We start from the raw sequence: 15,690 nt of genomic DNA, 5'->3' as shown, positions 1-15,690 counted from the left end.
CAGTCGCTGGCACAGCATGACAAACGAGAAGTGAACAGTACATGCGCTCGAATGGCACATTCCTAAAGGGGATGATGCTTGAAAATAAATTATCCCCCGCATTAGCGCGCTGCCAGCTGAGACACTGTTTGCCATTAGGTAAGGTGACCTTTGTTGAGCTTGTGAATCTCGACTCTAAGTAAGGATGTAACAGGGGTGTGTACCTGTTGTTACAGTTTTAAACAACACTTCATTTCGCTTGAATACTTGCTTATCAAAATTGTATACGATAGGCTTTTTTGCAACACTTCAATACACCGGTCTTCCAAACCGTACCCCCGCAGTGAGGACTGTCTAATCAGCTTCGTGTTATCCATAACGTTTCCATGAAAAAAGATGACGTTTTAAATTTTATTTATTTACAAAATATGTATTACTATAAGCAAATGTCTGCCTGAAAGGTTTTTAGGAGAAGATTTAGAAGAGAGCGCATGAAGACGGGAACGAAAGAACGGAAGATTGGGAATGAGCATGCAGGGTTTTTGGAGTGTTTCAAGGTCTAATAAGTGACAGCGGCGCCGGTCTTCACACGGCAGGACCGAAGTTCAAATCCCATCCAGACCGCCACTCCGTACGCTAACGTACTTGACTACTCTGAGCTACGGATAGAATAAAGTCTCAGAAAGCCAGAACTGGCAGGCCGAGCACTCTCGAGGTTGTAGTGCCAACAAAGAAGAATTAAAAAGCGTACATCAGGACACCTCAAGAGGGAAGCACAGCACCACTGTCATTGACAAACAATACAGGAATAGCAGGGGGCTCAGTACACTGGCCTGAGGTACACCAGACAATCCTACGAATCGAACCTTGAAGGTTAGCTTTGTCAGTTCTACCCTGAAGGGAAGAACTTAGCCAACTAAGAACAGGAATCCCCAGGCCGAGTCTTACCAGGTTGGCAAACAAAAGGTCTATGCTGCTTTAAAGTCAGCATAGACCGTATCCACCGGACGGACATGTTCTCAAGCATAGACGAACCATTGAATCATCTGGCACTGCGACAGATAATTGTTTTTGATAAAACTTCCCATGGCAGACTATTGTTTAAACTTATTAGCAAAAAAGAATGGAAACAATAACTTTCCCGTTAAGTCTAGAAGAATGCTCCACATAAAGATATTCAAACGACCTACCACGGTAGCTTCTGTCCATGTGGACGATCGAAAAAGGACTTTATGGGCTGGGTCTTTCGGTGCCATTCTCATGACCAAGACCTGCTGACCGGAGCCAGACCAGTCTGTTTCGCTGCACGGCGGTGAGCTCATCGTTACCGTTCGTCCTAAGGGGAAAAAATCTTTCTGAGCATCTTTCTCTGGATCACGGCTAGCAGAGCAATTTTCCTGCTTCCTGCTTTGCTGCTCCATTGCCATGGTGTATCGCACTAGCACACTGATAAGGTACATTATCTTATCGTAAAAAGAAAATATATTGCATAAAAACTGTTCGAACTGCAATCACACCGACCCGCAGTGCTTTCGAACCCGTTGAGAAGGTTCGACGTACAGGTGTGTTGAGAAGTTCCGCTGAACACCGTAACGTGTTATCTTGTCGAGTGTAATCCACTGTACACCGTGCGACAGCAAACGTTTGACGAGCAGCTAGCTCGTACAAGTGTGGGTCCAACTATTGCGAAGCATTTCGGTTCCCATTGTCGAACGTAGGAAGAGGTAAGTTTCGTTTAAAAGAAGGATCTTGGATGCTTAAATTCATTATACGAAGTGATCGTGTCAAACGTGTACAGCGTTATGTGATTTAGTATTATTTATTTCGCTGAGCCTCGTATTTCGAAAAGACTCTCTATGTATATATTTTGCTATAAATTTATGGAATAATCTGTGTTTTATTAAATAAAAACTATGTTTTATACATGCAATCGTGCGACTTATCCTATTCATTATATATGTATGTGTAATTGTATTGCATCCAATTTTCACTTACGTCCTTTTGGACTAATGCGCCGTTTGATGAATCCTTGTTTAATTGTCATAGCTTTCCGTTACACTATTAATTCTATATAATGTGATACATGTGAACATTAATTGTAGGTATCGAAGTATAATATTTGATTATAAAATTAAGCCTAAATTATGTAATCCTTTCATAAAATCATAACGCTTTCATAGTGTTCGTGTGAACTTAGTATTCTGTATGAGTGAACTCGTATTCCTTCTGAATTTCCCCTTTCCTATTCCTTTCCTTTTCTAGTTCATGGTTTCGTTCTAAGCTACAATTATTTTTTGTATACAATATTCTTGAATCTCTTATGTTCATGCTAAACGTGTTCATGATGGTTATTGCTATCACGAATAATCAGGGGTGTCGGATCGTATATTACAAAATCTCTATATTCTGTAAACCTCTCTAATTAAGACAGTCACAACGACTTATAAAGTAGATAGATAGATAGAGAGAGTGTGAGAGAGAGAGAGAGAAAGATCACTGTAATAAATATCTGAGTGGTACAATTATCCCCAAGTGAGCGAGTATACGAAAGTTCGTCAATCAAAGTCAAACGCCACCGTATACGTATCTTAGGATTAACTAAGGGGTTTTTTGGTGCACGCTTCCAGACGGAGTGTAGCTTTATCGCTAAGGTACTTCGCAGCCGTATCTACTCTTCGGAATCTATTCAGTACAACCTTGTCTAACGCGTATTATGCTATGCCTTGGTTCGTTTTGCCTCGTACTTAACGCTACCTTCGTACTTGTCGTTTGCGGACCAGGGTTACTCCGTACAACTTCGAAAGTTGCGGATAGAATCGAGGAACATGGTGGACTTGATAAGCGATTCTTATCTTTGCCGCACAAGTGTTGTTCTCACACACCAGTTAGTTAGACCCACCCACCTATGCGATACAGAGCTACGCATACGCAGCTGATTTCTTGCACGGATGCATATGGATTCTTCTATAACACGGTAGGAACACGGTCTTCATACGGTAGGATAGTTTTATCGACTATATCTCCTATTGCCATGGCCATTGCCATATCTCCTCTGTGATCTTGAAGTGGTACTCATAGCTTTCGTGGTGTCTCCCTAAATTTTGCTCTAGACCTTACGTTGGCCTTTCATCAGTCGTTCCTGGTGTTTCCTCGGTGATGTGTTTTCTCAACAGTGCAACTTTCACTAAGGGGAAAAAATCTTTCTGAGCATCTTTCTCTGGATCACGGCTAGCAGAGCAATTTTCCTGCTTCCTGCTTTGCTGCTCCATTGCCATGGTGTATCGCACTAGCACACTGATAAGGTACATTATCTTATCGTAAAAAGAAAATATATTGCATAAAAACTGTTCGAACTGCAATCACACCGACCCGCAGTGCTTTCGAACCCGTTGAGAAGGTTCGACGTACAGGTGTGTTGAGAAGTTCCGCTGAACACCGTAACGTGTTATCTTGTCGAGTGTAATCCACTGTACACCGTGCGACAGCAAACGTTTGACGAGCAGCTAGCTCGTACAAGTGTGGGTCCAACTATTGCGAAGCATTTCGGTTCCCATTGTCGAACGTAGGAAGAGGTAAGTTTCGTTTAAAAGAAGGATCTTGGATGCTTAAATTCATTATACGAAGTGATCGTGTCAAACGTGTACAGCGTTATGTGATTTAGTATTATTTATTTCGCTGAGCCTCGTATTTCGAAAAGACTCTCTATGTATATATTTTGCTATAAATTTATGGAATAATCTGTGTTTTATTAAATAAAAACTATGTTTTATACATGCAATCGTGCGACTTATCCTATTCATTATATATGTATGTGTAATTGTATTGCATCCAATTTTCACTTACGTCCTTTTGGACTAATGCGCCGTTTGATGAATCCTTGTTTAATTGTCATAGCTTTCCGTTACACTATTAATTCTATATAATGTGATACATGTGAACATTAATTGTAGGTATCGAAGTATAATATTTGATTATAAAATTAAGCCTAAATTATGTAATCCTTTCATAAAATCATAACGCTTTCATAGTGTTCGTGTGAACTTAGTATTCTGTATGAGTGAACTCGTATTCCTTCTGAATTTCCCCTTTCCTATTCCTTTCCTTTTCTAGTTCATGGTTTCGTTCTAAGCTACAATTATTTTTTGTATACAATATTCTTGAATCTCTTATGTTCATGCTAAACGTGTTCATGATGGTTATTGCTATCACGAATAATCAGGGGTGTCGGATCGTATATTACAAAATCTCTATATTCTGTAAACCTCTCTAATTAAGACAGTCACAACGACTTATAAAGTAGATAGATAGATAGAGAGAGTGTGAGAGAGAGAGAGAGAAAGATCACTGTAATAAATATCTGAGTGGTACAATTATCCCCAAGTGAGCGAGTATACGAAAGTTCGTCAATCAAAGTCAAACGCCACCGTATACGTATCTTAGGATTAACTAAGGGGTTTTTTGGTGCACGCTTCCAGACGGAGTGTAGCTTTATCGCTAAGGTACTTCGCAGCCGTATCTACTCTTCGGAATCTATTCAGTACAACCTTGTCTAACGCGTATTATGCTATGCCTTGGTTCGTTTTGCCTCGTACTTAACGCTACCTTCGTACTTGTCGTTTGCGGACCAGGGTTACTCCGTACAACTTCGAAAGTTGCGGATAGAATCGAGGAACATGGTGGACTTGATAAGCGATTCTTATCTTTGCCGCACAAGTGTTGTTCTCACACACCAGTTAGTTAGACCCACCCACCTATGCGATACAGAGCTACGCATACGCAGCTGATTTCTTGCACGGATGCATATGGATTCTTCTATAACACGGTAGGAACACGGTCTTCATACGGTAGGATAGTTTTATCGACTATATCTCCTATTGCCATGGCCATTGCCATATCTCCTCTGTGATCTTGAAGTGGTACTCATAGCTTTCGTGGTGTCTCCCTAAATTTTGCTCTAGACCTTACGTTGGCCTTTCATCAGTCGTTCCTGGTGTTTCCTCGGTGATGTGTTTTCTCAACAGTGCAACTTTCACCGATACGTTCTTTCGCTTCTAACCCGTCACTGGCCATCTGGATAGTATGTGAGTAAGCAGTAGCTCTTTCGATCACCGCCCAAAATAGCTTCTTCTACCAGCAGTTCAACATTTATTTTAACAATTTTTTTAATTTTACACAAGTTACTTTCTTCGCCGTGTTACAGTGTGTGTCTTTCGTATGTCTGCTTAGTGTTTAGTATTCACAAAAAATCGGCTAAATTCTAGCTTTGGTGTTTGATCTGATCAGCAGTTTGAGCTGCTCGAAACAGTCAAACTTGCGTGTGTGTGTGTGTGTGTGTGTATTAGTATGAAAAAGTGCTTCGGCCCCACAGCTCTGCAGTGTTTCCAATCACCTGGATAGCGTGAACTGAAACCCCCGTGTTGTAGAAAAATGCGAAGCTTTTGGTTTTTTAAGGGACGCCAAACGCGAACCAAAACTTCAGCCTATCTTTATTCGCTCGATTTTTCTGGCCCATTGTATCGGTTTCGCCTTCTCATTATCTTTCGCCTAATTCTCTCACATCTCACCGATTCTCACCACTCCCTGTTGCGTGTTGCGTGTTTTGTTAACAAACAGAAATACCGCTGATAAAATTCATCATATTCATATTGATTCAACTAATATTAACGTGCTTTACAGCATCAACATGCGCACCTCACTCGCACGAACGCCGGAGCTGGAAGCTCGCACCTTCCTAGGTGCATCGGACAAAGGGCGTTCCACCGTCCATGGCGACCTGTACCACCAGCGTTTGGCAATGGTGATGGTGTTGCGGGCGTACAGAACGCACCGGGAGGAGCACGGATTTTCTTTCTTCGTCGCAGTGGAGGTGGCGAAAGCGGGCAAATTCGACGATATCATGTACTTCTACGAATCACCGCGCCAGCAAACCAACGGCACGTGCTTTATACAAGCGAAACACAAGCAGGGCAACGGATTTCGGATCACGCACGAGGCACTGTGCACTGCCCGAGATGCTCGGTCGGCTTACTGCATACCGACGTACTTTATGTCCTTTCTCGAGGTCGATCAACATCTGGCAACCGATGCGCGGTACGTACTGTGCACTAACGCTACGCTCGATGCGTCCATCGAGCACTGTTTTACCGTCGTCGATCCACACCGTGACCGATCGTTACACTTTTGCGCCGATATAGAAGCGACCTGCTATCAGTTCCACGGTGACCAACCGTTCCCACGGCTGGTCGATACGCTGAGCGACCGGTGTCTCGCCAAGCTGGGAAGCCGGATCGCCGGGTGCGTCTTTGCGGGCGAGGTAATAACCTTTCGGGACGCGCTGGTCAACACGTTTGCACGTTTGTTAATCGATTGCGTCGAGCGGTCAGCGGCACACGATTCCACGGTGACCACCATCTTCAACTTTAATCTTCACTTTTTGCACGCAGCAAAATCCACACCGGCAGGCAAATTTAGGGAGGCCTTTTGGGAAGCATATCAAACGCAAGCGAAACAGAAGCTAAGCCACAACGTGTTGCGTGCGTTGCCAATCAGGATCGATAACGATTCCCGCCCTTCCGGTGCTACTGCGAGCACAGATACGCTTGCCGCGTTTAATCGGACGGTGGCCAAGTTCTGCAGCAAATTTGTGCTCGTGTGTCATTCCCTGAACGAGGCAGGGCTGGGCAAAAAAGCAATTGCCTTGCTGCCACCGTGGTGTGATGCAGACCGTGGGACGGCGTTGCACAGGTTGCGGGACATGCTGTTCGATGCAATGAACAGTGCTAAACCGGTCCCGTTGGACCTAGCAATGGTACAGGGATGTTTCACCGATGGTGATCTCAAGCAAAGCATTCGGGAGTTGAAACAATCCTCCAAAGCATACGCTGGGTGGGTACAGGAACAGTATCGCTATCTACAACTAGACCCAATCCGTCTGCAAAGCTCACCCACGCATGCCTATCTCCGGGACGAGTCGTCCGGGAGCGGAGTCCGTGAGTGGAACAGCTCGCTGGAACTGTCCGCGAGCTGTTACGTGTTAAGCCACCTGCTACCGCACACCGGAGACGAGATATTATTTGTACGGAGCAGCGACTACAGCAGCGGGCACGAGTTGAGGCGCCTGCTCGATGAGGTGCTGTCGTACGTAAGAGACGTAAACCATCCGACCATAAAGTTGACGGCAATGGTGGGCAACCATCGCGAGGTATCGATCGTGGAGCTTAAGGCGCTGGCGGAAAAATATCGCCAAAAGATCGTGGTGATCGGGACGATGCGTAACGGGCCCGCCATAAAAGGGGACCGTTTGGAGCAGTTTTCCGGGCATCATCTTACAGCCGATGCTTGGAGCAGGTTGTTCGAGCAGTCCGAGCGTAAGCTGTTCGGAACCAGGACGCCACTGGGCAGGATTGTGGAGCGGAGCGAAGATTTGCGTTTGCTGCTGGATGTGCTGCAAGCTTGTGCACGGTTCGATGCGCAGGTCGACCACGATGTAAACGGGGTGAACTATGCAAAGATCCACCAGTGGTACGTCCAGCGGACGGCTGTGCAATGTGAGCAGCAAGAAAAGGAGAATGTACAAATCAGTTGTGGCTGTTTTCATGATGTCAAAGTAGCGAAAGCACTACACGAAGAACCTACCCCACCGGTCATCCAACCTGGCCAGGGTGGAAAGGTTTGCATCTTGCTGAACGATGCTGGCCACGGCAAATCGTCCTACCTCACCTGGTTAGCGTGGCGTTTGGCAACTGACGATCCGTCGCTGTACGTCGTTAAGCTGAGCGCGATAGAGTATACGACCGATTTCAGCCAGCTGCCACGGCGCGACGTTACGCACCTTGAGGACACACCGCTGGTGCGATTATTGTATCGCTACATACACTTGGCGTTGTCTGCCGGCACACGAGCCGATGCGGATCGATGTGCGGCACTGCTGACAGTGACCGGTGACGGTTCGGTAGCGCTGGATAAAGCACTGGAGGCGAAGCTGTCCGGGGCGGAGCTGGTAGAGTTGCGCCTGTTCCGGGCGAAATTTAACGCACGGCAGCTGGTGCTGATCCTGGACGGATTTGACGAGATTGCGCCATATTACAAGGATGCGGTGATGCGCTGTTTTGCCAAACTGGCGACACTGGACGGTGTACGATCGCTCTACCTGTCCAGCCGACCGTACGGGTTTGCAGCCGACCTGCGGCGCACCTTCAAACGGTGCGAGTTTTATCGGTTAAAACCATTTGCCTGGAAAGATAGGATAGCTTCGTGGCACAAATTTCTTCGCTGCAAGTTGGAGGGTTACGCGAGCTACGAAATGAACCACTGTGTCAGCATCCTAACGTCGCTGGATGAAAACATTCCACACTGCTTGCGGGAGTTGCTGGCTGTGCCACTGATACTCCACATGTTACAGACTATTCTCTTGCCCGAAATAGCGAAACGCGTAACGCACCGCTCGCACACAATCACCGGCAACATGTTGGAAGAGCTCAAGCTTGACACGTACCAGCTGGTCGCGCGGTTCGTTGACATGACGCTAGCAATGCTGCTCTCCGACAAAGCGGGTACGACCGAGTCCGGTGTTCCGACGGCGGCCGCCAGAAAGATCGTGGAGCGTTTGCGGCAGGAAATGCACGCACAACACACACTGTTGGCCATGTACGTGCTGTTCGATGAACGGGCCCGAACCGTGCTGCTGTCCGAGGCAGAACGGGCGCGTGTTCCCGGGATGTTGCGGGAAGTGATGCAAGGCGAGGAAAAAACGGGCTTTGTGGTTGGCGTAGTGAACGGGATGCCACTGTTCATTCACCGTATCTTTGCCGAGTTTTTTGCGGGCCACTGGCTCTACAACAACAGGAAACGCTTGCGGAAGGAACGCATCTTTCGATCGCAAACGATTTGGTCGGATTCTTTGCGGAACGTCCGCTACTTCTTTGACTCACTGCTACTAACGGAAGGGTGTGATGTGCACCGGAAACGGTTGAACGATTCCTTGTACCTTTGTGTTCGCTGCGGTCCGCTCGATAATTCTTCGCCCATTACCAAGAAAGATAGGGCTGGCCGGTTAGTAATCCACCTGCAAGCAGCCAGGGACGATATTAAAGCATTGCACAAACTGGCACCTAATTGTATCAATGTCAAGGACGAGCTGTTTGGATGGAGTGCACTAGATTATGCACTTTTGAAGGATGATTTCCATTCCATTAGGGAGCTTTTAGCTAGCCAGGCAAAAGTTAATGTAGACAATTTGCTGCAGCAGCTGTTTGCCAACGATGCAGAAACTTTACTGAAGCAGGGGATTAGATACGCGTCGCACCTGGAAACCCACAGATGCCAAACAACCGTCATCAATAAACTCTGCGAAGGTGTGGCAATATGTTTGATAAATGAGCGTGGGGTAGATATTAACGCGCCGCTTCCAAACCTGGATACTTCAGCCTTAGCGTATTGTGTGCTAGCGAACAGTGGGCCGATGTTACATCAGCTAATGCGACAGTCACGCCAACAGGAGCACCTACTCGATACCCTAGCCGAGCCATTGCTGACGCTAGCGTTAGAGCACGAATCTTACGCCGCTGCCAATATGCTGCTGGAACATCGCTGCTCGCTGCTGGCAATGATAAGCAACACGAATTTGTTCGCCTGTGGTAAACGTGCAATAGAAGCTAATCAAGCGAAACTGTTTAAAAAGATCTTCCGCGAACTGTGCGTCCGGCATCGGGTTCAGTGTGTAAAGGAGGCCTGCATCACTCTCGCCTCGGACGATCACGACGCGAATGTTGCGGTGGAAATGAACGATTTAGATGAATACGATTGCTGTCCACATCACGATTACACCGGTACGGCAGACCATGGTGAAACCTTTCCCCTAGCATTGCTGGTCGAAGCGGTACAGGCTGGATCCGTGCGTTTGACCAGTTACATCGTACAGAAAGCGAACATGCACATTAACAGCGAGATCATTGGGCAGCTTTCGAAATATTACACCAATCCATTCCATAGAAGGTCTGCCCTGCCGTTCAAATATCTGCTCACCAAGTTCAATCTGCCGGCCGATGGACCCACTCTGTTTGACCGTATCGTTCACGAAGGCTGCCTGTACATGTTGCCCTCCTTGTTCGCGGTCGGATTCAATCCGCAGCACATCGGTGCGAAAAGTCTTTCGAATCTGCTGCACCACGTTCAGTCCAACCGTACGGAGGGTCTATTGCTGTACCTTCAGCAACGATCGTACGTGGATTGCTTCCAACCACTGGAAGCGAGCGGGAAAAGTCTTTTCGACATTGCAATTACGGTTCAGCTATACTATGCGGCAGGAAAACTGTTTGCAAACCAATACTCCGATCAACCGAATGCCACACAGCGAAACGCGTTAGTAAAGTTAGTTGGAAAGAAACGCGCGCAGGAGCTGATGCAGATATGGCGGATGGACAGCTCTGGATGAGTGTGCGGTTTAGTAGGCAGTAAGGCATAGCAAATCGATCCATATTGCCTCGTGTTTGAAAGTGTCCTTGGGGGATGTTCGCCATTAGTGCTACGCTAGACCGCCCCAACCGTAGTCCAGCTAATTCTGCACCAAAAACCCATTCGATCAAATAATTCAACCAGTGTGAAGGGAAAAACTTAGCGTAAGGTAAGGGTACGCGTGAGACGCGTGTTAGGATATGCGTAGTCTACGCGGTGAAGCGTAGGCATTGCTGCCCGAACAATTATTTCGACTGTACTATGTTTAGCGCACAATAAACAGACCGAATGTTTGAGGTACCTGTCCTCTGTGTTGTTGAGTTGGAATGTACGCACATCCTGAGAAACGAATGAGATTCATCGCGCCGTCACCAATGGTTCACCGTGTATCTGCCAGTGTGTCTGTTTGAAAGTAGTAAACTAACGCCTAGCGTGGGAGCTCGCATCCACCGAAGACCATCTACCAGTCTGATGGTTAGTTTCTAACCTCTATACTAACTTACAAATCAAATAACAAAAATAATGCTGACGAGGAACATACAGGGTGTGCGGGCTAAATTTGACACCTGGCCTTTGGGTTTATATCTCAGGGTTGAGTTGACGTATCGAAATGATTGATATGTCATTCGATTGCTAAAAGTTGTGCGAACAAGTGTAAACAATGTCTAGCTCCATAAATATGTGGAACCCGTCCGAATTGTACAAGCTGTGTTATGATGGTTCGTGCCGGCCATACGAATGCCAAAATTCGGAAGGCGGCGATGTGTTCGCTGAACACCGTAAAAACAATACGCGTACAGCTCGAGGCGTGAGGTGAAGAAGTGGATTGTGTTATTGTTCGCAAACAGCATAGCAGGCGGTCGGATTGTGTGCGGACCGACGCGTTCCTGGCCGGATTGCAGCAGCGGGCGACGGCCGATCCCGGCGTCGGCATGCGGGCCCTGGCGCGAGACGTTGGCGTGGCCCAGAGCACCGTCAAGGTGGCGTTAAATGAGGACCTGCGGTACGCGTCGTACAAGCGACGTAGGGGACAGCTCATAACAGCAAAAACGCGCGAAAAGTGGCTTGCCAACGCTAAGCGCTTGCTGAGCTGGCTGAAGCACCCGGCGCAGTCAGACACGTTGTGGTTCTTCTCTGACGAGAAGAACTTTTGTCAAGACCAAAAGCACAACGTACAGAACAACCGCCGGCTCGCTTACTGTGCTGCTGATGTGCCCCGTGTGCCGCAGACGAAGTTTCCTCAGACGGTGATGGTGTTAGGGTGCGTCTCGTCGGAGGGAGACGTGATGCCGCCTCACATCTTCCCCCAGAGCCTGCGGCTGAATGCTGACGGGTACATTGACCTGCTGGCCACCGTGGTGAAGCCGTGGATTGAGACGGTGGCCAATGGGCGGCCGTACGTTTGGTAGCAAGATTGTGCACCGTGCCATACGGCTGTAAAAACACGCCAATGGCTCACTGCCAATTTCGACCGATACACCAGCACCGACGTTTGGCCACCCAGCTCCCCTGACCTTAATCCTATGGATTACTTTGTGTGGGGCACAGTTGAGCGGGACACCAACAGGGCGTCCTGCAATACCAAAGCGGAGCTGGTGGCCAGAATAAAGGCCGTGTTTGCGGCCATCCCCAGAGACATGGTTGTCCGGGCTTGCGTGCGGTTCCGGAAGCGGGTGGGAGCGGCCATCGACGCGGAGGGGGGGTACTTCGAATAAAAAATGCGGCAAACATGGTAAGCTAAACTTTGTAGAAATTTTTTTTTAATATTTAACATAAATTTGATAAAAATTCCTTTCCTATTCCCTCAGAAACTGTCAAATTTATTTCGAACACTCTGTAGAAAGATTAAAATCCCAGATGAGAAACGGCTAAAATGGGGAATGCAAACAAGAATCGGATCGATGGCCGGATGATCTGGAGCATCGGTCTCACCTAGCAGAAGACCCGCCACAAATAGCCCCCTGGGCTTTGACGCGTCTGCACTCCAAAAAATCAAAGTCCCAGCCAGTCCGACAATCCCTCTACATTTAAAACTCACATCGGAAAGCTTAAATCTAAAACGTGTCGCCATCGGCTTAGCCTTTACTCACTCAACAAACGAACGGTCCGAAGGTTGTACTTACCACTACACAGATCTCAGATTGCACCAACAGACCTCATACCTCCTGCAATCTTGCATGGATCCAACATGTGGAGGTTTTGCACGTGCAGGAGTACGCTTGCTGTACTCGCGGGTCCTAGAATATTTTTATTCTGGAAATACCTGATTCAAGTAAACTATTGTCCTTCGGCCATATTTGATTTGGCCATACGTAAGTATTGATCTGCACCCCAGCAGCAAAACGGGTGCCTTTAATCAGAGAGGATCGCGAACATCCACAGTCGTACGACATATAAGGCCAGGAAATTTGTCTAATGAAAATGCCTCCAGCTCCAGCACCATGGGAAGGCTGTCCCCACCCCCCAACAATTGGAATAAAGCATAAATGGAATTAAACAAATCAGAAAAAGAAAGAAAGCAATGTGACGAATAACAGGCGGGTAGAAGACAGTGAAACAAACTCGTACGCATCAGTACACACGAACGAAACATAAAATTGCCCCAAAGGCTGCAACATTCACATCTCACCTGCCGTGGTAAACGGTATGGTATGGTGTTAGTGTTGGGTGATTCGGGATTCGGGAATGATTCAAAGATCCAATCCCTAGAATGATTTGGATGGAAATGGATTCTAAATGACGGATATGAATCAGATTCGGATTCGATAAGGATTCGAATCCGATCCGATCTGAATCCGACTGGAATTCTTTTGCAATCCGACTGGGATTCGTTTAGGTTCGATAAAGCTTCGATGAGGAATCAATTGGGTTGAACCTTCGAAATTTGATAGATATTGTGTAAGGCTGGGACTGAGTTGCAATAAAACTAATCTTGATCGTAATGGTTTAGCGTCTAGACATTTAAGTTTAAGCTATTATTTTAGCAGTTTTAAGCTATTGTTTTAGCAGTTTCATTTGCTTTCATCAATCTCGGTGCAGTCTTGGTTGCGGTTGAGTTGGTCAGGAAGGGAGGGATGGGAATTTAAAGATTCGAATCCTCGCTGGGATGCATTTTTCCCAACACTAGTATGGTTCACAGCTCACAATCGGTACCGGTCACTTACGTTCCGGTACGCTTTTCCCTTCCCTGGGGCGGAGTCTCGTTCGTACATCGATATCCCGCCCGGTGTTATGGACGCAAAGTTGCGTTCCCCGCGTAGTGAAGCAGCAGTCGTTCACATCGATGATCTCGAGAGTGAAACAAACGCCGTGGTTGGAACCAAACCTGAACTTACCAGCACTTTGGCAGAACACTGTACAGACACAGTGTACTGGAGCAACGAGCAAAAAAAAATCGATATGAAGGACCTTTCCGGAAACAAAAAACCCAACCAAAAAAAAAATGAACTCTATAATGGCACAAAACCACAGCCCCTGGCAGGACGCAGGACGGGATATGAGTTGGTGCGCTTTGTGTGCGATGCCAGATCTCTCCCCGTTCCAAGCTTCCAACACGTCGGATCGGAACGTATCTACGGGGGGCGCGTAGTATTGCTGGCAAATGGGACGAAGAAACAAACAAAGCAAAGCAACAACAACGCTCAGTGCATTAAACAAAAAGTCAAACATGGCAGGCGACCCAAAATAGTCGTGCCGGAATAGTCCAGTGTCGCCGGCGGACACGCTATGAAGGTACGCAGGTGCAGCAAACGGTAAACAATCGGAAGGTGCCTATTGCTGCAGTTGACTTCTACGGTTATGGGCTTTTATTGGGCCGATGGTGCCGTACCATTCGGAGACGTGTGTCGCCGAGTGCCGCTTAACGGTGGGAAAAGGCCCCCCACAACAACAAAAAAAAGCGTCAGTGCAGTTAGAATGAAACGCAACGTGGTGTGAAGAAACTCCGATCCGGACTGTCGGACCTCGCGTTCGGCGGGCACCACGATGAAGAAATAAAGCCAAGGGCGACAAGAGACCAACACAACAACAACAAAAATGGACCGCTCTCATCTGGTCGGAACGGGTAGTTGATCCCGCCACCCGAACCCCTCCCCTCCCCCCCCCCCCCCCACCTACCCCTCTCTAACACACGAGATTTAGTCGTTCTTTGTTGGTCGTTGTCCGGACTTTTCCGCGACATCCCCGCGCGAGGCATAGAAAAAGGGGCTCGCGTTCGATTTTATGCGGTTGAAAGTCGAGCTGACTCGACACAGCACAGCACAGACGATGCCCGATGAGGATAGTCAGGCCGGGTCGGTTTGGCCGCTGCCATCAGTTCATCGATAAGACATCGGCGACATGTGTGCGGTGCGACACAGGTAAAATCAGAACCGGCCGAAACACACCGTAGTAACCAAATTCCAGGCAAATTCTTGCAAGCATTTTTTTCAACAACAAAAATACCGAGTTTGCGCCAGATGTGACACCAAAAGGGCGCGAAGAGGGTGGATTGTTTGACCGGGCCCGCTTATACACTCCCGCTAGTGCGGCTTTAAGCTGGGTGCTTCGATTCGATTTCTATCAACTGACAGCCAGGCTAGATTGAAACGTACGTATTCCCCATAGAATTCAAAGCCCAACGACGACGACGACGTAAAAGACGTTAAACGTGCAGGTGGAAGATTGCTCTTGGGGAGTTGATACTTTTTTTTAGGCCGATAAATATATTCTTCACAGGCCAGCTCGAACCGAAATCGGTCGGTGACCCGTTCCTTCCAGCTCTAACCGTAAGGATTGCTAGCAATGTCCAATATCACTCCATCCGTTCCGACTCATCGCCGTTCGAACTTTAGACTGAACTATGCTCTATCAGTAGCATGCACACATCAATCGTATTCGAAATGAGCACCAGAGATAGAGACCCGAAGAGTTGCTGGAGTTGCATCAACCGCAAACGGTGTGCCTGACTCTCCTGCCCGCCTTTGTGTTTGTGACCCTTGAGTGTTCTCGATGAGTAGTGGAGCTTCCACGACCAGCTTGAACACATCGGCAAACAGCTGATCGGTTTGCCTAAGCAACTTGCTCGCGACTTCACGGACCCAGGACTTCATCCAGTTGCTCTACGGCTCCTTGGTTCGACCGGTGCTGCAGCATGCCTCCAGTTGAATGGTGGCCCTCTGCTACTCGCTTTGCTATACACATGATGAAAGCACACAATACCATGTGAACGATGTGATACATTTTACGACGACGGTTACTGACGTAGACACTCTTTTAAGA

The 15,690-nt window shown here is 47.5% G+C and overlaps 2 protein-coding genes across 6 annotated transcripts; both read left to right on the top strand.

Annotated features, from left to right (window-relative positions):
• The first annotated feature begins 1,337 nt into the window (after positions 1-1,337).
• Positions 1,338-10,736, top strand: LOC118502674. 5 transcript variants are annotated; one of them, XM_036035161.1, is made up of 4 exons: positions 1,338-1,703; positions 3,090-3,551; positions 4,938-5,060; positions 5,656-10,736. In XM_036035161.1, the coding sequence occupies exon 4, from the start codon at positions 5,663-5,665 to the stop codon at positions 10,409-10,411; it is 4,749 nt and encodes a 1,582-aa protein (XP_035891054.1). In that variant the 5' UTR covers positions 1,338-1,703; positions 3,090-3,551; positions 4,938-5,060; positions 5,656-5,662; the 3' UTR covers positions 10,412-10,736. The 5 variants fall into 5 exon arrangements, with proteins under 5 accessions (XP_035891054.1, XP_035891053.1, XP_035891057.1 ...); XM_036035160.1 differs by lacking the exon at positions 4,938-5,060; XM_036035162.1 differs by lacking the exons at positions 1,338-1,703; positions 4,938-5,060 and adding an exon at positions 1,710-2,953.
• Positions 10,737-10,864: 128 nt separating this feature from the next.
• On the top strand, positions 10,865-13,373 carry LOC118502743. The gene is made up of 2 exons (XM_036035308.1): positions 10,865-12,163; positions 12,240-13,373. Exon 1 carries the CDS (start codon positions 11,364-11,366, stop codon positions 11,838-11,840), a length of 477 nt encoding a protein of 158 aa, XP_035891201.1. The 5' UTR covers positions 10,865-11,363; the 3' UTR covers positions 11,841-12,163; positions 12,240-13,373.
• The last annotated feature ends 2,317 nt before the right edge of the window (positions 13,374-15,690 follow it).

The sequence above is a fragment of the Anopheles stephensi genome, chromosome 2 (assembly GCF_013141755.1).
Source record: "Anopheles stephensi strain Indian chromosome 2, UCI_ANSTEP_V1.0, whole genome shotgun sequence".
NCBI classification, from domain to species: domain Eukaryota; kingdom Metazoa; phylum Arthropoda; class Insecta; order Diptera; family Culicidae; genus Anopheles; species Anopheles stephensi.
This window is presented reverse-complemented; position numbering and strand designations above follow the sequence as displayed.